Source organism: Myiozetetes cayanensis, unplaced genomic scaffold, assembly GCF_022539395.1.
Source record: "Myiozetetes cayanensis isolate MyiCay16 unplaced genomic scaffold, myiCay2020 scf28, whole genome shotgun sequence".
In the NCBI taxonomy this organism is placed as follows: domain Eukaryota; kingdom Metazoa; phylum Chordata; class Aves; order Passeriformes; family Tyrannidae; genus Myiozetetes; species Myiozetetes cayanensis.
In genome coordinates, this window is record NW_026087499.1 from 5,696,593 (window position 1) to 5,719,116 (window position 22,524).

Here is a 22,524-nt window from a genome sequence, read left to right on the forward strand (position 1 = left end):
TAACTCACTGGCCTGGGGCCAAGCCCGTCACAGCCAGAGCCAGAACAGCTGAAGTTGCTTTTCACTTGGGTTTTGCTTTTACGGGATTTGCTGCTGCAGGGAGACTCCAATTTCTGTAAAAATATGCTCGTGTTTTCCTCTTCCCAACCTGCCCCTGGAAGCTCGAGGCTCCTCGGAGCCCAAGGGATTCAGCCAAGAGGTGGAGAGCTTTCCTCCTGCATGCAGAGAGGTGACCAAGGGAGCTGCTTTATGACCAAGAGTGCTGGCTCCCTGCAGGGTGTCTCTCAGTGGCCCCAGACCAGCTCCCTGCCTGCTCTTGGTGGGACTTCACAGACAAGATTTATTGGTCCAGGTGCCACCCTGGGGCTCACTCCCCATTTCTCCCATCCCAAATGAACTGCCCTCTCCCTCGACTGGGGCATTGAGATTGACCAAGTAGCTTCCCTGGACCACAAGAGCCTCTTCTGAACATCTCTGGTAGCTGAGTCTCCTTGGCATCACCAAGGATGACCAAGGCAACCAGCAGCAGGACAAGAGGGCACAGTCTTAAGCAGTGGCCAGGGGAGGTTTAGGTTGGACATTAGGGAGAAATTATTTACAGAGGGAGTGATCAGACACAGGAATGGGCTGCCCAGGGAAGTGGTGGAGTCACCGTCCCTGGAGGTGTTTGAGAAGGTACCGGATGTGGCACTTAGTGCTGTGGTCAAGGTGGTGTTGGGTCAAAGGTTGGACTTTACCCTTGCAGAGGGTGAGAGGGAGACACCTCCTCTAGGTGTGATGAGCCAAGGGCTTCATGTGCAAATGGAACCTGTTCTTCCAGGGACTGAAAATGCTGCATAAAATGCGTCACCGTCAAACCCACTTTAATGTCCCCGAGATGGCACCTCTCCTGGCTCAGTCTCTCTGGGAACCATCTCATGATGTAAACTGACACTTAGGTGCAGCTGGAGGGGCGCCTGTCCCCTTTTTGTGACCCCCATCAAGGCTTTACCTAATGCTCTCTGCAGCGGGGTTTGAGTGTCCTGCAGCTGCCCAAGGGTTAGTTGTGGGCAGCAAGTACCGGTAAAACCCATAGAGCTCGACTCCCAAGGTGGCCACATCCATGTGACACAGTCCCTCGTCCACTTGTCACCAGATGGCAGCAAGGAGAGCATCGTCAGCTCACAGTGTGGTGGCTGGCTGAGGACACACAGTGCTCCCTAGTCCGTGACCAGGCCACTAAAACTAAGTGGATGGCGCAGAGAAAGGCACTGGAGGAGCTCTGGAGTCACTTGTCACGGCATGGGGCTTTGTGGCACTTGCTGGTCTGCCCAGAGCTAGTGGCTTGGTGACCAGAGGGGCTTGTGGCTTCAGGTCAGAAGGTGGCTACTGGTGGCATCGCCTGCACTGGGAACAGCCAGTTTGTGACAGTGGCTGGGAACCTTGGCAGGCCTTCACGTGGATTCCAAAAACATGCAGCACCCATAGAAAGCCCTTCCTGGGAGCAGAGAGAGGGCATGAGGTGGGACCAGCGCTCACAGTTCATGACTGACCCCAGAAGAGCATCTTCAGGGCAGAAAACAGATTCCAAGGAGCAACATAAGAACTTTAAAGTCAATGCAGCAGCCAGACAATGTCTGCATAGTCCAAGATCCGCCTCCATCAGCAACAGCCTAAGGGAATGCTCAAAGGAGAAGAGTCTTCAGGTCCTGCCTAGAGCCTGGCACAGCTTGTGTAGAGCTCTGTGTTCAGGGTGTGACCTCCCTGAGAAGATTCTCCAGGACACAAGTGGTTCTTGCAGGACACATCTAACGCTACTTCCCAGCCAGCAGAAATTGGGACGCAGTTATGGGGGGTGAGCAGAAGGCACTGCTGGGTACAACATGGATGCTGCAGGGTTGGACAGGGGGAGGAGGAGATGTTAGGGTGGTGGCAGAGGGACCTTGTGAGGTAGACTGTCACGTATGTCATAGATTCACAGAATGGTTTGAGTTTGAAGGGACCTTAAAGACTATCTGATCCCAACCCTCCTGCTATGTCCTGAAGAGGGTTTGGCTCTGGAGGTGCCCACAGGGCAGATGTTGCTCCCAGGCACTGGGTGGAATTGAGGCTGTTGAGTGCTGGGATGCAGAGGTGGAGCTTGGTCTCACCTTGCACTTTCTGGGAAGGTCCTGCTTGACCCCAGTGGTGTCAGTGGGGCTTGTGACCCGCTCACAGATGCTCCACGCTTGAAATGGGGGGGAATCCCTGCTCCATCTCCACCTGGGCTAGCCTCAGGGACTGGGACGGGGAGAGGGGGGGCTACTCAGGGATGCCAGCGACAAGCCACGGCTTTACCAACTCCTCGGATTTTTGTTTCTTTTTTTTTTATCCTGCTGGATACGTCCCCTTTTCCGGCCGGGAACCTCCTCAGCCCCGCTGGAGGGATGCTCAGCCCGTGGCCCGCGACGACCGCGGGCGGTGCGAAGGGCGAGGGGGGGCATCCCGGGGACACCCCAACCCCCCTCCCCAAACCCCCTCCCTCCCCACCCACCCACCCAAGCTGCCCCTCCGCCCCCTCCGCCCGGGGTGCCGGCGGCGCGGCGCGGCGCGATTTTTGGGGCCGAAATCACGGCTTTTCTCTGGGATGATCGACAGCTCCGGGAGAAACCATCGGGCGGGCCGCGGGGGAACCTCCCGCCCGCCCGCCTCCCCACGCCGCCCGCCCGGGGCCCGCCGGTCCCCGCCGCCCCCGGCCCGGCGCGGCCGCCCCTCGCCCGCAGCCCCCGCCTCCCGCCGCGGGCGGCGCGGCCGCGGGGCGGGGCAGGGCGGGCGGCGCGAGGCGTCCCCGCTCGGCGGCGGCGGTGGCTCGGCCCGGCCGCGGCGGCGGGCCGGCGGGCGCTCCGTGCCCGCGGCCGTGCCCGCGCCGGCGGCGGCCCCAGCGAGGGGCTCCTGGGCTCTGCGCTCCGCCGCCTCCATGGAGCGCCGCCCGCGCCGCCTCTGATGCCCGGCCCGGCGCGCACCATGGGGCCGCTGTGGCTCTGCTGCCTCCCGCTCGCCCTCCTGCCCCTGCTCGCCGCCGTGGAAGGTAAGAGGGGGTGGGTGGGGGATGGAGCGGCGGGGGGACTCGTGTGCGCGGCGAGCCCTCCCTCCACGTTCTCCCCGTTTTTTGGGGAGGTGGCACTTTGCCCCCCCCGCCAACACTCCCCGCCGCATAACCACCCCCCCACACACACACACCACCCTTCGGAGGGGAGGAGAAGTTTTGGGGAAGTGCTGCCCCAGCTGGAGGTGTCGCCGGCGGAGCCCCGGTGCGTCGCGTGTGCCCCCCGCCATGCCCGGACCCTCCCGATGCCCCGCCGCGCTCCTCCCCGCCATCCCTTGGCCAAGGTGGGCATCCCTGCGTTCCGCCGAGCGTCCCCCGGGGATGCCCGGGATTCGCCGCCCCACCGCTGGTCCTGGGAGAGTCTTTGGGGCGCCCCTCAACCAGGCCTCGCCGGCATCCTGGAGCTGCTGGCCGGCTCCCCGTTGGCGCCGTGGCGTTCCCGGCGTCCCCGGGAGGAGCCGAGCTCCCCGCCGAGGTCCCCGGTGCTCAGACAAAGCAGAGCGAGGCGGCAGGTGGGAGCTCCGGGGCTGGGTGCGCGGGGACGGCGCTGGCTGGGAGCCCCGTGCTTGGGGTCTGGGCAAGCGGACGAGTCGTCTTCCCAGCTCCCAAACCATCCCGGCCGTCCCTTCTTTCCTCCTTGCCCGCCCGCTGCGTGGACACCCTGGGAAGCGGCGGAGAACTGGGCTGGGCAGGGGCGAGGGCAAGGTGTCAGGCCCAAAAACGGGCTCATCCCGGAGCAGAGCGGTCCATGGGCGCCTGTTCATTGTGGAAGGGTCGTGTCTGAGGGGTTGGGTGGCTCCGCTGTCCATCTGGCTCCGTTGGGCTCCCTGGGCAGGCTGGGTGGCCGCTGCTGGCCCTGGGTGCGCCGGACGGTGGGAGCCGCATGGACAGTGTTTGTCTGGAACATGGATGAGGCACCATTTATTAAAGTTGGAGTTTTGGGAGATGACTCATGGGTTGGCCAGCTATACATCGTGATATTTACAATATGGGAGCTTGGCATAAATAGGACTATTTACGTTGCAGCGGAGAGCGCTCGCCAGCTCTGGTATTCAGATGAGCCCAGCATGGTTTTAATTATGGGGGGGAGGGTTTGGGGTGATGAGTGTGTTTTTGGGAGCATGTGTGTCCATGCAGGATGTCTGGCCCCGTCAGCTCGTGGCCTTGACGCTTCCAGTGGGGTCTGGGCTTGGCGAGCAGGGCCCGAGTGGGCTTGGCCGTGCCCAGCCAACGCTGCCGACTGCGGCGGGGACAGAGCCAGGTGCCTTGTGGAGGGACAGGATGACACCTCCACCCCACCCTGCTCCTCCTGCACTCCGAGAGAGGCTGTTGGGCAGTGCTGGGGGTCAGCGACCAGCTCCCGGGAGCTCCTCCACGCGCTGCCTGAGACGTGAGTGACTGTTCCACTGTCATGGCAGGAGCAGCGGGCACTGGATGCACGAGTGCCAGGGTGCATCCCAAGGGACGGGGAAAATATCTGGGAGCAAGGAGGTGGCCATTGCTGGCGGGGTGTTTTGCCCACTGGAGATGGTCTCTGTAAGGTGTGCTCCTACATGGATGGGGACGTGCCCGGGGAGGTGGTCGATGGGCTCCCTGCACTGTGCTTCCAGCAGCCATTCCCAGCTGAAGCCAACTGTGTGGATTTGGGTTCACGGGATCCCCCATGCCCCTGATGTTTCCTCTTGCCCCGTGTGTGCTGTGGGGTTATGATGGTCACTCGCAGTGTTGGCGTGGGCAGCCAGCTCCCATGCCCAGCCTTCCTGGGATGGGCATCTGGAGAGCTGGCGAGGTGGAGGTGTGCGGGATGCAGATCCCCGGGTGTGCCCCTGCTCCTTCCTTTTGGGAGCTGCCTCTTCTCATGGCGCTTGGATGTAGTGTCCACCTGCGCTGCTGGGTGCTCTGGATCCCTGTGGTGTGGACAGACTGACCCAACAGCAGCTGCTGCCCATGGAGGTGTTGGCTGGACCCCGCCACGTCCCCCGGCCGCAGGCACCTCCGCGGTGGCGATGCCCTCCATGCTTCCATCACCGGCTCCGGCAAATTCCCAGGGCCAAAATGGGGGCAAAAAAGGCTTGTTGAGGGAAAACCCACAATGCTGGAGGATCCTGCCTCTTGAGTCCTGTTTTCAGCTCTGCCACAGAACGTTTCTGTACTGCTGGTAATTTCACTTGTCTCCTCTGTGCCTCAGTTTTCCTAATTACAAGGCGTAAAATAATCCAAGCGTCTTTCCCAAGGGAGCTGCGAGGTTTTGTTAATGAACATGACAAAGTGCTTTGGGATCCGTGGTTGAAAGCACAGCCTTAGTCAGTGTGGCTGTGTGTGGGGTGTTTATTTATCTACATGCTTTATATTTCTCTGTACGCTATATATTCACTTGCATTTAACAAACCTTAATTAGAAACAAAGCCGATAGGGAAGGAAATATAAACAGGAGTGTGCATGGAAATTGGAAGTTGATTGCTCACTGGCCAGCAGAATGCGTGGCTTGGGCTCGGGAGGGAAGGCTGTTTGGTTAAAACCGGCTCTGTTAAAAGGAAATGTGAAAAGAACGTAAAACATAAATCAATATGGAAAACAGGGAGGTGGATGACAACGTACATAAAGCAGAGGTTAGGAATTGCCTATGGTTGTGAAGGCAGTTGGAAGGTAATGTGTCTGCAGCCGAGAAAGTTCAGGCTTCTCAAAGGAAAGTTTTTTTGTGCGTTTTTTGTAAAAAAAAAAAAAAAAGCAACCCCAAACCAGAAAGTCAAGAACAAAGGAGTCCTGGAAGGGTCTGGATCCCACACCGGTTGGTAGTGCCGCTATCGCTAACGGCCCCGCTTTGTATTCCTGCCGCGTGTGCTGCGCGCGGATCGGGGCACTGATTCTGCCGAGGCGTTTCGGGGGGAGCTGGGAAGGACACACCGAGGTATCTTAAAAATCAGCAGCCTGCCTAACTCACGTGCGAGGGGGGGAAAACCAAACCGCCGGCGCTCTTTGCCCCGTTGGAGTTAACTTTTCATAAACCTTGCGGTGCTGGCAACTTTCCCGAGGGCTGGAGGAGAGCCAGCCCTGTGCCAAAAATGTGAGAGGAGACACGAGATTGCCCCGCTGTCAGAGAGGGTGTGGGCAGCCCGGGGCCGGCAACGCAGAGGCAGTGCCGGGCTCCAACTCGACAATTCTCCGTTGCCCACCACGAGTTTTGCTGGGAAACAGCATCACAGGAGAGGGGACTCGATATGGAGCATCAGCTGTGCCTAGTGATCCTAATCCTGAGCCCAGCTTTGGGCTTGGAGGGGAATGCTGGGGTGGGAGGGCTGTTATCCACTCCCCGGGTGGGCGTTCCCGGGGCATGCTGTGGCTGAGGTGCTGGACATGGACATCCCTGCCTGTCCTCTGAGCAATCTGGAGACAGGACTCTTAGAGTTTATAGTTAATTATAATGTGCATAACATGTCTTAACGCCCTCAGGCACGTGGTGGGATTTTTTTGGGGTGTCCCGTGCAGGACCAGGAGTTGGACTGGGTGATCTTTTTGGATCCTTCCCAATGTGTCACATTCTGTGGTTCTGTAAAATACAATATATTTAATTCCATGTCTGCTGCAACGTATTTTAGTCTTCAGACTATGGTCTCCTCTTCTGTACCCATGGTCATGACCTGCTGCTGAGCACCCCACAGCCTCCTTCAGGCCCTGGGGGTGCAGGGGGATGCCACTGGACACAGGGTTGGGTTGTACCTCCTCCTATGTGGCTTTGTGGTCTCTGTGGGGGAAGAGTTGAGCCATCCCCTTCAGGGTTGCGGTCACGCCAGGGCATTGACCTTGGAGCTCCAGGGAGGTGGCATATTCCAGGTGTGCCAGGACCACAGGAGCTGCAGGAGCATCCTGGCTAGCCCAGCACGCTCTAGAGGGACGTGGCAGAGCAGCAGGTCCAGGGAAAAACCCAGGAAGCTGATCCCTCCTGTGTGCTTTAACATCACATCTGCAAACACTGTCCTGAGACAGGCTGGGAACAAATTTTGTTTGGAACTAATGGGACTGAGGAGCAGAGCAGAGCCTGTGGTTTCAGGTCAGCCCTGTGCCTCCCTGCTGCTGCCTCCCCTCCCCTCCAATTGCCCGGGTTAATTTTTGACGAGGCACATTCCTTGCACCCACCTGCCCTTTGCATTACAGGGGCAGCAACAGGAAAAACTCCTTTTGGAGAACAAATAAATCGGTGCCTCATTTAAATGCCCGTGTTGCAGCCATTGCCACTCTGCTCTGTGGCTTTTCCAGGCGGGAGCAGCAATGTGCTTGATCCCTGCTGAATTTCCAGCTCCTCTGGGTGACGAAAGCACAGGGAGGAGATGCTGGAGGGGACAGGGTGGTGGGGGATGAGGGCTCAGGGTTGGCGTGGCCACCACTGTCCCCCAGCTCCTTGGGACACCCTGCAGAGGGATCTGGGGCTGTGAGGGGGATGTGTCTGTGCCTCGAAGGTGTTTCCAGGGGGGTTTGGGGCTATCCCCCAGGATGGGAGCAGCGATCCCCTTGGAGACGGGGCTGAGGACCTGCCTGCACTAGTCGTGGCCGTTTGTGTACACATACCTGAGCTGGCTGGAGAGAGGGGTGGGCACCCACGAAACGCGCCCGCTGGGTAAATAGTGAATGCTGCGACAGCTTCCCGAGGCCTGAGCGCTTTGGAGAGAGGGATAAACGAGAGTCAGACCACTCCACTCCCGGCACACCGGCCCTGCTGAGATGGGTGCTGGGGGTGGGTCTGTCCGGGGACGCGCTTCCCATCCCACCAAAAGCCCGTTTTTACCTGTCGGCTCCCCAGCCTGGTGTGCAACCCCTCCCGAACCCGGATCTGGCTTGCGGAGCGGCCGGGGGCGAAGCGTGCAGCTCCCCTGTTGGATCTCGTCGGGATGGGGGGGGAGCGGGGAGATCCTCGGAGGCAAAAGTTCAGCCTTTAGATAAGGGGTAACGACGGGGCCTCCCGCGATAAGGAGCTGATGGGCCGCGCGGGAGGGAGGGAGGGAGGGAGATGCAGCGCGGGGTGGTTGGGAAAGGGCTCTGCCCTGCCTGGTACCCAGGAATGGAGGAGCACGGCAGGGATCACGGTGCCCTGCCTGGTACCCGGGAGCACAGGGGTATCCCTGCCTGATACCAAGGGATGCAGGAGCACGGGGGATCACAGCCAGGTACCCAGGGATGCAGGAGCATGTGTGCATCCGTGCCTGGTACCAGGGATGCAGCAGCACGGGAGGATCACTGTGCCCTGCCTGGTACCAGGGATGCAGGAGCACAGGGGAATCACTGGAGGCAGGCAAGGACCCCTTGGGGGGCCGGGTGGCAGCAGGAAGGAGCGTGTGAGGTGCTGGGAGATGTGCAGAGATACATCCATACGGACTTTGCATCAGTGTCAGGTGTTTCAGGAACGTGCTGGATGCACGGCGAGTTGTGCCAGGGTGCAGGCACAGGGTTGGGTGTTCAGGGTGTGCCAGCCCACTCAGGAAAAAAAGGATGAGGTGAAGGAGTGAGAATCATGCCCTGCTGTTTGCCCATCCCTGAATTTCCTTGCTCAGGATGAAGGGAGCGGCACCAGGTGTGGTGCCCCCTGACAGGGCTTGTGGCACTGTTTGCCAAGTGATAAAGGAAGATGAAAGGGCAGAAAACACAACTATAATTGTGACTGGTCTGTGCCTCCCTAAATGTCACATTCAGAAATGATAGTTTTAGTGGTTGGGAACAGTTGTGGCTCTTTGGAGAGCTCACAGGAGGAGGATCTCTGGATCAGACCCGAGCACAGCGTGCAGGACATGCAGGTTCAGTCTCCCAGTGGGGACAAAAAGGGTCTGGAGAGCTCCAAAAGTTGGTGAAGCTTCATCAGTTGATCCACTAAATGATGTTCTTTCCACTGTATGTCTCTTAGAGTCAGACCATCACATCTGTAAAGCAGCCAGCACTTAAAACCATCCCACAGTAATGGTCTGTAAGTGAAGCAAAGTGAAGGAGCTGGCCGAAGGGAGAAGCTAAAATAAGGAAGTACTTGCCCATGATGTAGGAAATTAAATTAAGGCTCAGAATAAATTCATGCAGCCATTTAACATGAGTTTTCTAAAAAAAAAAAGCAAACTTGATTAAATGGCAAATTGGAGGAGGTCAGCGGAGGTAAAAAGATGTTCTTTGGAAAGTGGAAGTGGTATCTAAAAGGAGAATATAGGAAGAAAATCAGAAACTGTGGTGTGGTGAATGTGAAGCCATATAAGGCAGGCTGAGAGGAATTTGAAAAACAACTTGAGAGAAGAAATGATTTATCCCCCCAAGTTTCCCCACAACAAATGAGTATTGGGAGGTAAAACCTGCAGGATGGAGCCCTTGGGAAGGTGGGGACTGACTTCAGTGTCCCCCTGAATGGCTGTGGCCAGGGGGCCTCCTGCCAAGGAGCTTTTCTTCCCAGGGCAGGGCTGGGACACTGCCCTGAAGTGATGGCAAGAGAACTGATATTTTACAATAAATCAATAAAATTAATATTCAGGCCAGAGGAAATGGGACGAGCATCCTTTAAGATGATCTCCCTGGGTGATCCGAGAGACCCCAGAGCAGTAATTTTAGAGGAAGAGCTCTCTTATGGATTAAAATCTGCTTAAAGAATGGGAAACAAAGAGTCAGTTTTCCCACTGGATGGGGTCAGCGTGAGGCTTGCGCTGGGTGATGTATTCATAAACGAGAGAGGGGTGGGAATGGGAAGGCCAGAGTGTTTGCAGATTATACAAAATTATTCAGGATGATAAAAACAACAGTTGTCTTGAAAATATTGCAAAAGGCTCTCATGACACTGGATAGGCGGGCTATAAAGTGGCAGATTAAATGTAGTCAGGGATGAATGAAAAGGGGATTCACATGGAAAAAATTACCCTAAACCCATGCATGCACAGTGGCAGTCTTTAAATTACTTATTAGCATTTTAAGAAAGAGATCTTAAAGTCATTGTGGATGGCTCTTTGAAAGCATCCACTCTGAACGGGGAAAGACTGGGAATGGGGGTGAAGATGCTTGTACAGGAGAGGTGCAGGGGAGGGGTTGCTCCAGGGAAGATGCAGCTTGGGCTCAGGGGTTGGGGGGAGTCACAGAGGTGCATTGGACCGTGGGAGGTGTGAAGAAGAGGGTGATGAAGGGGTGAAGATGCTTTATTTTATATTTTTCCCCTCGCTCAGGAGCAGTTGGAGGGTGAAGCCCCACCCCTGCCCATCCTTGGGTACTGGGGGGGGCATCAGGAAGCCCTTGGTGCTGGGGTGCTTGTTACACCTCCTCCCTGAGCATCCTGGTGCACTGCTGGAGGTGGGATGGAAACCAGGAACGCCTTTGGCTCACCCTCCCTTGGTAGGTGTGGTGTTTGAGGTGTGTCCCAAGGGAAAGGTGCCTTCAGGCTCAGTGGGGTCCTCTTGCCCCCCCATCCCAGCTCCCAGTTTGGCTTTCAAGACCATCTGCAGCTTTTGAGGCAAAGTGCTGGGGGGGTCCACATTGCTCTGGGTGCTCATGGCCTTGGTGAACCATGGTGGTGAACTCTCTGGGTCTGGGAACACCTTCAGGCTCTTGATTTTGGCAGGATGGCCAGGCAAGGGTGACATCCCCCACGGCGCCTGTGGGCGCTTGTCGTCACCTTCCTGAGAGTTTTGGAGGCCAAGAGCATCTGGTTGGAGCTGGGGGGAGGAGAGGAGCTGCCCTCAGCCCCGAGTTCATCTTTTGGGGGGCAAAGGCTGGGTTAGGGGAGGTGCTTGGCTGAGCAGGTCAGGGGTGGTGAGGGCGGCCAGGCGTGTGAACGTCCCAGCGGCGCAGGGGACGCCCTGAGCTCGTGCTCCAAAGGGCCAGACAAAGGGAACAATGGGCTCTGGCTGCCGAGCCCCTGGCCTGGGAGAGGAGGGAAGGCAGTGGGGGTGGCTGCAGAGGTCTGGGATCCCCTCTGCTCCCACCCAGGTGTTGGGGGACACGGGGATACCCAGTCTGCAGCGGGCTAAAGGACATCCCCAGTGATAGTTATCACACAAGGGGCAGCTGCCTGTGCCCAGCTGGGGGCCTGTCTGGCAGTGAGCTTAAAACTCATCCAGTTCCATCTCCCTGCCATGGGCAGGGACACCTTCCACTAGCCCAGGTTGCTCCAAGCCCTGTCCAACTTGGCCTTGAACACTTGGGTAGAGCAGCCACAGCTTCTCTGGGCAACCTGTGCCAGGGCCTCACCACCCACATAGCCAAGAATTTCTACCCAGTATTCCATCCTACCCTGCCCTCTGTCAGTAGGAAGCCATTCCCCCTCGTCCTGTCGCTTGTAAAAAGTGCCCTTGTAAAAAGTCCCTCTCCAGCTGTCTTGGAGCCCTTCTAGGCAGTGTAAGGCGCAATAAGGTCACTATGGAATTCTGAGGATGTGCCCAAAGAAGCTGTTTGTGGTGTTGAATGAGAGCTTGGGAGCGATCTGGGCTGGCAAACACCTGTGCAGGCAAGGTATGGCAGAAAGTCTGCTGAGAGTCAGGGTTGGGCCACCCAGATGAGCGGGGGGAGCAGCAAGAAGGGAGGTCGAGAAAACCCTGGGCCATCACAGAGAGGGTCGAGGTAGTCAGGCAGCCCCAGCTGGTGCACACCACATGCTTGATGGAGGGGGGGAAATGGGCAGGAGCATGTGAGGGGTCACGTCTCGCCGCGCCGAGGTTACGGTGGCGTTCCCTGATTTGCTTTGCTTGTAATCCTGTTTCCAGGCCCCACAACTGCGGCTCGGGAAACCTTTACCGGGAGCCTCACTTCATAAATCTCGGCCTTGTTTTACTTTTTAAGCCTGTCTGGTATCAGGGGGACAAAGGGAGCAGGAGAAATGCGTGACCTGGGGGAAGGGCAGGGTGGATGGAGTGAAACAAGGTGTCCTGGGGGCTGGCCAGGCTGCAGGGAGTTAACTGCAGCATGCCAGCCTTGGGAAAGCATTTCCTGTGGGTCTCTTCTCCGGGGTCTCTCCTGCAGGATCCTGGCAGCTCCAAGGCTGTTTGCAGAGTGCCCTAGCAGGTGACTGAGCACTAGTTTCGTGTCCCCAGCCTTTGTACGCACGCTGTGCCAGCTGCTCTGGAGGGGACAGAGTGCCCAGTGCTTCAGAGCTTGTCCCCATCCCCTGTCACCTTTGCAGGACCTCAGAGAGTCCTGGACAGCTGCAGAGCCAGCGCAGGGAGGGTGCTAATTAGGATGTTGGCTAATTAGGGGTCGGTGTCTGGTTGGTGGGAGGTGTTGAACAGGGTCTGCTCCGTGTCATGTTCAGTGTAAAGCTCGGGGCAGGAGGCAGCCTGTGAGTCTGCAGGGGGGACAAGGCCAGTTCAGGGGTGACAGGACCATTCTGGGGTAGGTGGGTGCTGCTTTGAGCCCACCTGTGACCCCACAAAGCTGGGTGACAGGCAGCAGTGTGGCTCTGCCATGGGACTGCTCGGAGCATCACTGGTGGTGGGGAGCTGCCTGCATCGTGTGGCTGTGCTGGTGCTTCTCAGAGGCAGTGCTGGCACACCTGGTGTTCTCCTCCTTTTGGCTTTTCACCTCTCTTTTTCCGTGGCTGTAGGTGAAATGGAGAGTAGAGGAGCTGCTCACATTGCTTTTGGGTTTTTTTTTCGGTCTGATGTCAAACTCTTATGCCATCAGACTGAATAGCTGCCACAAGATTTTGCTGTGACTGACACCTGTTCTGGCTGCAGAGCAGCAGCTTTTGATACAAACAGATCCTCTGGAAATGCTGAATTTTTGATTCCAGATCCTCTGGAAACGCTGAATTTACTGGAAGCTGCTCCCTTGTGCCTACTGGTCTCTCTTCCCAGGTTTGGCTAAACCTTGCTCCACTCAGGAGGTTGCTGGGGGAGGGTCTCCTGGGCTCCACTGGTTTATGGACTGTGGGGCAGGCAGGAGATGCAGATGTGTGCAGGTGAGGCTTTGCCATCCAGGCTGTTCCCGCTGGGCCGCTGAGCTGTCCCCATCCTGGTGGGACACAGTTCATGGGCGTGCACAAGGCGGGAAGAGGAGCACATGCCAAAAGCTGAGCGAGCCAACTCGACCGTTGCGGCTTCCCTTTCATCCCTGGCCGTTGCAGGAGCCCATCCTTCCTTATCTGGGGGGTTGGGGGTGAAGTTCAGCCTCTCCCCGTTGTGTCCCACGGTGTTGCTTTGCTGCTTCCCTGTTTCTGTTAGTCCTTGGGCAAGGAAAGGTGGGGCTGCAGGGAGAGGGGTTGAGTTTTGGACTGGAAAGCAGGGGATGTGTAGGGGACACTGCCAGGGGCTGTGGTAGGTTTGGGACTAGCACGTTTGTGACCGACAGGAGGGGACCAGTGGAGCCCACATGTCCCCGTGGCATTCTGGGTGGGATGGCAGGGGCTGCCCGTGTGGCTTCGTGCTGGGGGAAGCCAAGCAGGTCACCCTCAAGGAGAAACCTTGCCCTGTAATTTGGGTGGCCTAAATATGACCTGGGCTCCTGCTTGTGGGTGCTGAGCCCTTGGAAGGCTGACCCGGCGTTTTGCTGTGTGTTTGGGAGGTCCTTGGTGTGTGGGCTACGGAGGGGAAAGGGAAAAAACGGGATTTATGAGTTCAGCCCTGGGTGTGGTGTCCACCAGCCCTGAATTACTTGGTGGCCAGAGGGGTGGAGAAGGGCTTGGCCCCTCTCTGGGTCTCCCAGGGCTGCTGGCAGCTCATCAGGGTGATGTGCCCACCCTGTGTGTCACCACCAAGGTGCCTGTGCATGGTGTGTCAGTGTCTGTGCTGCCTGTGCTGGAAGGAGGAACCCCATTAGGGGCACGGGCTCAGGTGATGGCACCCAAAACCACCACGGGCTCTCCTTCCCTTCAGTGCCCTACAGTCACACAGGGCTAAAACAAAACTGCTGGCAAACTCCCATCCCACAGAAAAAGCCCTGGGGGGACGCATTCCTCACCTGGCTGCTGTGGTGGGGATGCTCAGCAAGGGTTTCTGAGGTGCTGATGGCTTTTATTCAGTGCAGAAGAAGGGGTTGAAGTCACTGGTCTGCTCTTGTGCTCCGTTGTGCTCCAGAGCTGGCCATAGGTTGGTTAATGTGGGTGGTGGGAGCCCACCTGGGCTGGGTGTGTGGTGGCCAGGAGGGAGATGATGCATCCTGCCAGGGAATTATGATGAGGGCGAACAGGCAAACTGATGGATGAGTCAACAGAGCCAAAAAAATGTAAATTAAAAAAAGGCAAACCTTGTTTCTGTGCCAATTCTGTAACAATAAAATGAAACAAACATCGTGTTCACGTTCCCTGAAGAAATCTCACCCACCAGTAGCACTGGGGGAGACGCTGATGCTCTGATGTCCCTGCCCCAGCCCCTTTTCCCATTTCCAGCTAAGCTGAGACTCTGGAGTGGGGCTTGGCTTGGTGTGACCCCGTACCAAGCCTGGGCTGGGAGTACCCGCCCTCTCAATCTCCCTGCCCTCCTAATCTTTATTTCCTTCTCAGACAGTCATATTTGAGCACCCTGGCAGTGGTTTGGCCCAGGTGGGTCTGGTTTTCTGGGTCAACATCTGCTGGAGCATTTGGATACCCTCTCCCCAGGAGGACTTTGCTCATGTTTGGGGACCATGGTCTCAGCTACAGCCATGGAGCATCAGCCTGGTAGAGACAGCGGGTGATCCACAACTTGGATCATCTCAGTTTAGGGAGGCTGCCTCAAAATCAAGTGTTTTAACTGAGCAGAAAATGTTGCTATGGGATTTATTTGGTCTTTTAGAGGGGGTGGTGGAGGGCTCTGTGCTGATCCTGAGCTGTTTCTAAGGGAGAAGGACATTGAATTCCACTGCTGAGAGCAACAGTTTTGTTGCACCTCCTGCACCCAGACAGTGTCCTGCTGGGGTGGTTATCCTTTGCCCTGCTCTGGGCTGCAGCAGGAATAAATACTCACTGGAGATGTTTTATTTTGGTCTCCCAGCCTTTGGAGGCCGGTGGAGGTGGGAGCTGGGATGTCCCACAGCGGGGCTCGCCAGCCTTTAATACTTGGAATACTTTTGCCGCCTGCACTCGCAGGGCTCTGGTGGGGATGAGCCTTGCTGGTCTCCATGGTTTTATGTGCCATGGGACCGTGCCAACAGTTTAATCACAGCTGAACCCTCACAGAGCAGCATAAAAAATGTTGTAGTTGGGATTAGGTTACCCATCCTTCCTATAAAAGACTCTATAAACAGTCCATCAAGCCCCAGCATTCCTGTGTTGGCTGTGAGGTCCTTTGCACTTAATGGCTCTGGCATTTGCTTTGACTAAGCCCTTCCTGGGGGGGGAGGCAGGGATATAAAGGAGCCCCCCGAAGGATGGGTTTGCTGCTCGCATTCGTGGGGGAACCCAACTGGGCTGGTTTGGCAAGAGGCGGTGTTGGATGTCAGAGGATCTGGCTGGGGAGGCGGTGGGTGAGAGGCAGCCGTGACGAGCCCAGGAGGCACTGACAACAGCAGCTGCTCCCTCCCGATTGCTGAGGGTTTTTTCCATAGAGATTTGCTATTTGCCTGAGAGTTTTCCCTAAGCTTGGGGCGGGCAAGGACTGGGACTCTTCTCCCATCTCCCAGCACGCTGCAGATCTGTCTTGCTCTGCTGTAGCTGAGTGATGCTCCTGAGTTAAAGCTCCCCAAACTTTCTACAAATTCTAAAGCTTGGTCTGGGGACCAGGTGGTCTTTTCTATCCATGGGTGTGCCTTCACCTTCGCCTTCTTCACCTTCCCCTTCACGTGTGATGCCTGCCATGGAAATGCTCTTGGTTTAATACCATTGATGGGACTTTCTTGAGGTGCTTTGAGTTTTGTTCATCCTTTGGGGAGCCAAAGGGGAAGGGAGTGGATGGATGCCCAGGGGTGATGCTGAGGCTGTTCCTTATCCTGATTGCTGCATCCTTGAGGCAGGTGTGCACACCTTGATCGTGTCTCGGGGCTGCTCATCTCTGGGACACTCTTGATGCTCCTGCCTGGGACAGTCATCTCCTGGAAACCTTAAAACCATAGTTATGCTGTGGAGGGGAAGGAAGAGCCCTAATCCTCCTGGCTGCCAGGGGTTCCCAGCTGTGGTGGCAGTCCTGTGGGTGACACCTGCCTGCTTGGAAGGGGACTGAAGCCATCCCATTGCTTCACACACAACGAATGCCTGTCAGGTGGGAACAGCATCCCTGCTGTGGTGCCAGAGCTGGGCACAGAGGGCACCTTGTCACTGGGACCATCTGGAGCTTTTCCTGGTGCTTACATCTGCTGAGCCACACCAGCTCCAGGGGTGCTTGCTGGAGGAGACCGGGCTTTCCAGCGCTGAGTTTAAACCCCAACAGGGTTTAATTTATTTTAAGGTTTGTACAACCCTTAAATTTTCTTCGAGGATGATTTGATCAATTTAATCGTCATCACAAAAATGGGATTTCTAATGTAAGCTGGAAGCAAGCCCCCCCTGCCTCAGTATCCTGCCGAGGGCAATTCAGCCCACCTGCCTGGCTGGCCTCGATCATCAGCCTGTCCTTGGAGGCCCTTTTCTCTCTGCCATTACTATCTGGAGAAAATTAACAACTACATTAAAGTGGGAGCATTATTTTTTCATATGGTGAACGCCAAGGGAGTTGAATCCCATATCCTTCACCTGAGAATGCTCTGCAAGCCTGCAAGGGCATTACATACCTCAGCAGTGCTTTCCTTCACTCCTCTCCATCACTGCTGACTGTAAAGGCAAAAAAAGAACCCGGGGCTGGTTCCTGCAGAGCCCACCGAGGTCCAGCACTGGGAACTATCACTTGGAACCCGCCTGCTAATGAGTTCTTAATCCATTTGGGATGTTTTTTGGTGATGTGGGGTCCAGGCTGCAGCTGGCAGAGCAGCTCTGCTCCCCGTGCTGCCCTCATGCCTCCTGGTTTCGGCACTCAGACGCCTCTCCTGCCTCGTACACGACTCCTCTCACCAATCCAGCTTGTAATCTCAGTGAAGAATGAAATCAGATTTGTTTGACAAGAGCTGTTTCCTGTTCGAAGTATGTTGACTGGTGCTAATTATACTCCTGTTCTTTAATTCTTTATGATTGGAATTACATCAGCTTTTTCATTATTCTCCCAGAAGTGATTTCAAACCGAGCGAGACCTTGAGCGCCTGCCATTCCCTCCCGCTGTAATCCCGGTGCATCCACCAGACGTGCTCCTTCTGCTCTGAGATGCTCTGCATTAGTGTCTTCAAGGACTCACCAGCTTTCTTCTTCTCCTCCCAGGCATCTCCTCATGGGCTTGTTAATTCTTGGGAGTCTGTTGGGTCTGTCACTGCGAAATGTGTTTGGTTTTCTTAGTTCTCCCTCTCCCCGTTGCCGTGGTTCAACCCCAGCTGGCAGCTCAGCCCCACACAGATAAAATACACAGATATGCCCTGGAATGGGCTGCCCAGGGTGGTGGTGGAGTTGCCATCCCTGGAAGTGCTCTAAGGTGTGTGGGTGTGGCACCTGGGGACATGGTTTAGTGGTGAAACAGGGCAGTCCTGGCCTAATGGTTAGACTCCATTGTGGCATTTTCCAACATTAGTTATTCTATGATCCCTTAGTCTATGGACCATCCCCTGTAAAATGTCCATAAAATGTCCCACACCTGTCCACAAAATGTCCACTGAGTTCATTAGGTCCATGACTTCGGGCTCCATCTTTCGTGGTGGTCACTTAGACAGGAGAGGTGACAAAGGGAACGGGGGCACTCTCTGGAAACACACAGTGCTGGAGAGAGCTGCATGGGTTTGCTGCACTGCCCAGTTGACTCCTGCAAACCTCGACCAGCACAGGAACCAGGCTGGGGAGCTTTCTTGTTGGCTTTCTCCCAGTTTGCTCCCAATGGCTCGTCCCAGAATTTGGTTTTGTCAGATCTGCTGTGGAGGTGTCGCGCAGGAATTTGATGTGGTCATGGTTCCTTGGCCTTGTTTATGAAAGTGTCACCACTGAAGCAGCCAGAAATGAAGATAAATGAGGGCTGTGGGTTCTCCCACCTCCACCAGGCCGTTGCCTGTGGAGAAAAGAGCCAAGTTGTTTGGCCCCCTCATGGTCCTGACGCATCCGTTCCAAAGTCTCAGCTATTTGCTAAACGCCTGCAAACCTGTGTGATTTTTAAGGAATTACAGCCAGACCTTCCCTGGGTCGTTAGTTATGTATAAGCTAAGGAATCCTGGTTGCTCAGGGGAGGAAGCAGCCCTGTCCTCTGGAGGGCTGTGGAATAACATCCCGCTTTCCTAATAAAGACACAAACTGGCTGACCACAGCCATCCTTCACACACACGGTTACCAGGAACCACAGCGAGGGAAGGTCTGACTGAGAGTAAAAAACTACTGATGGAGAGTAAAAAAACCTGTTAATCACTCTGGGAGGGGAGCAGGAGTAAGAAGATGACAGCACCACCAGCCCTGGGCTGTCTCAGTGGTTTTTTTCCCGTGTTTCTATGAATTTTAACATTTTTTTACTTAGCATTTTGTCTGTGTGCTGAAAAGAATAACATCACCATAACTTTTTCTTCTCTTCAGACAGGGATTTTTCCATAGGTTTCTCTTATTCACTTCCTGCCAGTCACAATAAAATATGGGTTGTGCTTATTCTCCTTCTGTTTCTCATGCGCTGCCTTTGCGTGTGTGGTTGTCACGAGCACTTTGTTCCTCTGAGGCTGGTTTGGGTTGAAGTTCTTGTCTTCCTAGGTTGCCTTTATATATAAAAAAACCCAGTTGTTTAAACTTTTCTTTGAGTTACAGAATCACAGAATGGTTTGGGTTGGAAGGGACCTTAAAGATCATTTAGTCCCAAACCCCTCTGGTTTTCATTTGTGTTTTTTTGCTCCTGTTTCCTGGTTGATTCTGGTTGTGAATTTTATGAGATACGGGAAACTGATACATTTGGAGCAACAGGCAAAGCCATTTCAGGGTTTGGCCTGTCCTCCCTTTGGCCCACACAGGCTGAGGTCATCAGTTCTGGGGCAGTTCCATGTTTCCATCCTTCCAGTCCAGTGATTCAACCCTCGCTCTGGTGTCATTATGAGGTCCAAAATTGGAGACCTCGGGGTCTTTACTGCACTTTGTGCATTAAAATTATGTAACGAGCCTGACCTCACTGCTCACAGGGTGATAGAGGGGCAGGGACAGATATTGACAGGTACCAGGCACCAGGGGGAGAGGCAGAAACCCTGCCCTGAGAGCTGGGTTGTTGGTTCTGTGTCATCGTGTGTTGCCTTTCCATCGTGTGTGTCACTGCACGTGTCCTGACACGCGTGTCCTGAGCTGGTTGTAATTTGTATTGGTGCAGCTGAACCAGGGTCTTCTCCAGCATCCTCTTTCCTCTTCTGCAGAACTTCCTGGTGATGAGTTTATAGGATCACAGAATCATTAAGGTTGGAAAAGGCCTCCAAGATCTTCGAGCTCAACTGTCAACCCAGCACTGCCATGTTGGCCACTAAACCATGTCCCCAAGGGCCACATCCACATGTTTTTTGAACAGCACTGCTCTGGGAAGCCTCTTCCAATGCCAGACCACCCTTTCAGTGAAGAAATTTTTCCCAAATATCCAACCCAAATCTCCCCTGGCACAGCTTGAGGCTGTTTCCTCTTGTTCTGTCTCTTGTTCCCTGGGAGCAGAGCCCAATTCCTCCCCCTGGCTCCCCCCTCCTGTCAGGGAGTTGCAGAGCCAGAAGGTCCCCCCTGAGCCTCCTTTTCTCCTGGCTGAGCCCCCCCCAGCTCCCTCAGCTGCTTCTCCATCAGACTGGTGCTCCAGACCTGTAGTGGGGACCAATCTCGTGTGGATGAGCCTGGTGTCAGTCCAGGGAGACCCTGCCTTCCTCCTGCCTTGTTGGCCTGGTGCATCTGCTGGATTTTTGCTCCAAAACACAATAAAGAGGAAGCAATGCTGGTTTTCCCCCCCACCAAATAAGTTTTAATACTCAACAGATGAACATCCTGGAGTAGGGGGTGTGTTCTCAGTGTGTTCACGGGGCTCCCACATCCTCAGGTGGTTAATGTGGAGATGGGCCTGGATGATGTTTCCCAGCCTGTGTTTCCATTCCAGCCTTCCTGTGGGCAAAATTTAGAGCTGCACATTGTAGTTTCACCTGCCAGAAAAAGTAAACACTGGGGTGGCAAACAAGGATTTGGATGGGATAGTGGCTGGAATCTCTATGTAGGAATGATTTGGGATCCTGCTGTGTCTCACCTTACAAAAGAAAAAGATTTATCAGCTCCATCAGTCCATCAGTAAAAGGAGGCAGCTCTGTCTGTGATCAGAGCAGATGTCTAGCTCTGGTGTTCCTGTTCCCAAGGTCCTCCTGCCCCAGCTGTAGCAGTGATCAGGGTAACTGGATTTGGACAGCCAGTTCCTGGAAGCATCCAGTGCTGGAGATCCCCCAAGTCCCCAGACAGCCCTCCTGGGAAAGAATGTCCTAAATCATCTGTTAATATCCAACTTGAACATCCCGAGTCAGAACTTTTATTTTAAAAAGTCTCTTGTGGGTCAAGATGTCCATCTTGGAGTGACTTGCTGTTCTCATTTTATGGGATGAGTCACTTCTTGTTTTATGAGATGAGATCCCTTCTACGTAGCTGAACGTGGGTGGGGGCTGTGTTTTCCCTTCATGACTTCCAGCTTTTTCTTTAAAAGAAGAAAGAAAAGAAGCTTTGCATCTTTCTGGGAACGGCCATGTTGAGGGTTTAAACCATGTCTTTATTTTTGATTCTCTTCTTGTTCTTCCCCAAGAGCTGGTGGTGCACAAATAACACTGCCTGGTGGTGCTGATCCCATTTGGCCACGGCCCCGCATTGCTCCTGTCCTGGAGCTCTGGGGGAAGAAGCACCAGGGAGGAGGTGGGAAAGGAGCTAATCCAGAAGCTGACTTGTCTCTGAGGCATGGCTCACAACGTTTCTGTGTGCACAAACGAGAAATGTCTGCACACATCTGGAATTCCTCACTGGAATGGTGCTACACTAAACGCTGGAGAGCATCAGAGGTTCTTTTCTCAAGGGCATGGAGTGACAGGAATGGCTTCTCAGTGCCAGAGGGCAGGGATAGATGAGATATTGGGAAGAAATTCTCCCCTGTGAGGGTGGGCAGGCCCTGGCACAGGTTGCCCAGAGAAGCTGTGGCTGCCCCAGCCCTGGAAGTGTCCAAGGCCAGGTTGGACAGGGCTTGGGAGCAACCTGGGCTGTTGGTTGTATCCCCCATGGCAGGGGACACGACAAAATGAGCTTTAAGATTCCTTCCAAACCATTCTGGGATTCTGAGATTCTTTTTCCTTTGGAGCAGCAATTTGCAATCCTATCCCAGCTTCTCCTGAGTCAGACCAGGGTGATTATTTGCAGGTAGCAGAGCTGCCTCCTCCCACATTCCAACAGCATCTCACATGTGGAGGATGCAGCGGGAGAGGCTGTGGCTCTGAAAGATGTCCAGGTGTGGGAGCAGATCCATCCTGGCACTGGGAATGCTCCCTCCATCCCTGCTCCCACGTGGTCCCTCCTCATTGGCCTCAGCAGGGTTTTTAATCGCCGTTTCCTTGTGAAACCAGGAGGATTTTCTGGCTGTGAAATACAAATGATACGAACTAAATGCTGTGTAATGGGTTCCACTTGCAGCCTCTGGTGACTGTGTGTTTCTAATAAAAGCCTCTGGAGCGAGGCAAAGGCTCCCAGCCGGCGGGGGATCGGGATGGTGGGAAGGGCTGGGTCCCACTGCTGACCTGCAGGGTCCCCACAAGGCTCTGGGGCAGCTGGGGTGGCTTTTGTGAGGTGAAACAGCTGGATATGGAACAGTCAGCTATGCTGCCCCACTGGGATGTGAGCCAAGGGAAGGAATGGGTGCACAGCAATGCTCTTCAAGGGGGAGATGTGGGGCTCATGGAATCACAGAATGTCCTGAGTTGGAAAGGGCCCACAAGGATCATCCAGTCCAGCTCCTGGCCCTGCACAGGACACCCCAACAATCCCACCCTGTTTGTGCAAATGCTCCTTGAGCTCTGGCAGCCTTGGGGCTGTGCCCACTGCCCTGGGGAGCCTGTTCAGTGCCAACCACCCTCTGGGGGAAGAACCTTTCCCTGAGATCCAACCTGACCCTCCCCTGACACAGCTCCAGCTGCTCCCTCAGGTTCAGATGTGGGGTTTGGGGGAACAGAGCAGCAGCAGGACTTGCTCTGCATCATCGTGGGACACAAAGGTGCCCTGAGGAGAACCCTGCAGCCCAGGCTGGCTGTAAGGATGGCAAGTCCATGGATATGTGGGATAATCAGGGTGTCAGTGTGGAGGGAAGCACGTGGGCAGCTCTTGATGCTTTCAGGCTGGGGGATAGATGAGTCACCCCAAGAGTTGTTGCAGAGGTAAACAGGGCTTTCACACCTTTTATGTGCAATTCTGCAGCGTTAGGAGCGGAGGAGGGGGGTGGTGGGGTTACCACAGTGCTCCAGCAAGAAATGGATTTACAGGTGTGTATTGGAGGGGCTTAACATTGACTGGTCAGAGGAAAATACTCTGAGTGGGT

The 22,524-nt window shown here is 55.2% G+C and overlaps 1 protein-coding gene across 4 annotated transcripts in view; it reads left to right on the top strand.

The window, feature by feature from the left end:
* The first annotated feature begins 2,887 nt into the window (after positions 1-2,887).
* EPHB2 (EPH receptor B2) overlaps positions 2,888-22,524 on the top strand; it is a 103,440-nt gene continuing 83,803 nt past the window's right edge. For 3 of the 4 annotated variants that reach the window (XM_050322173.1, XM_050322172.1, XM_050322174.1), the window contains exon 1: positions 2,916-3,046. In XM_050322173.1, the coding sequence (XP_050178130.1) occupies positions 2,962-3,046 (85 nt within the window). In that variant the 5' untranslated portion in view covers positions 2,916-2,961. Of the gene's footprint in view, positions 3,047-22,524 lie in introns of all 4 variants that reach the window. The other variant, XM_050322171.1, reaches the window with a different exon arrangement.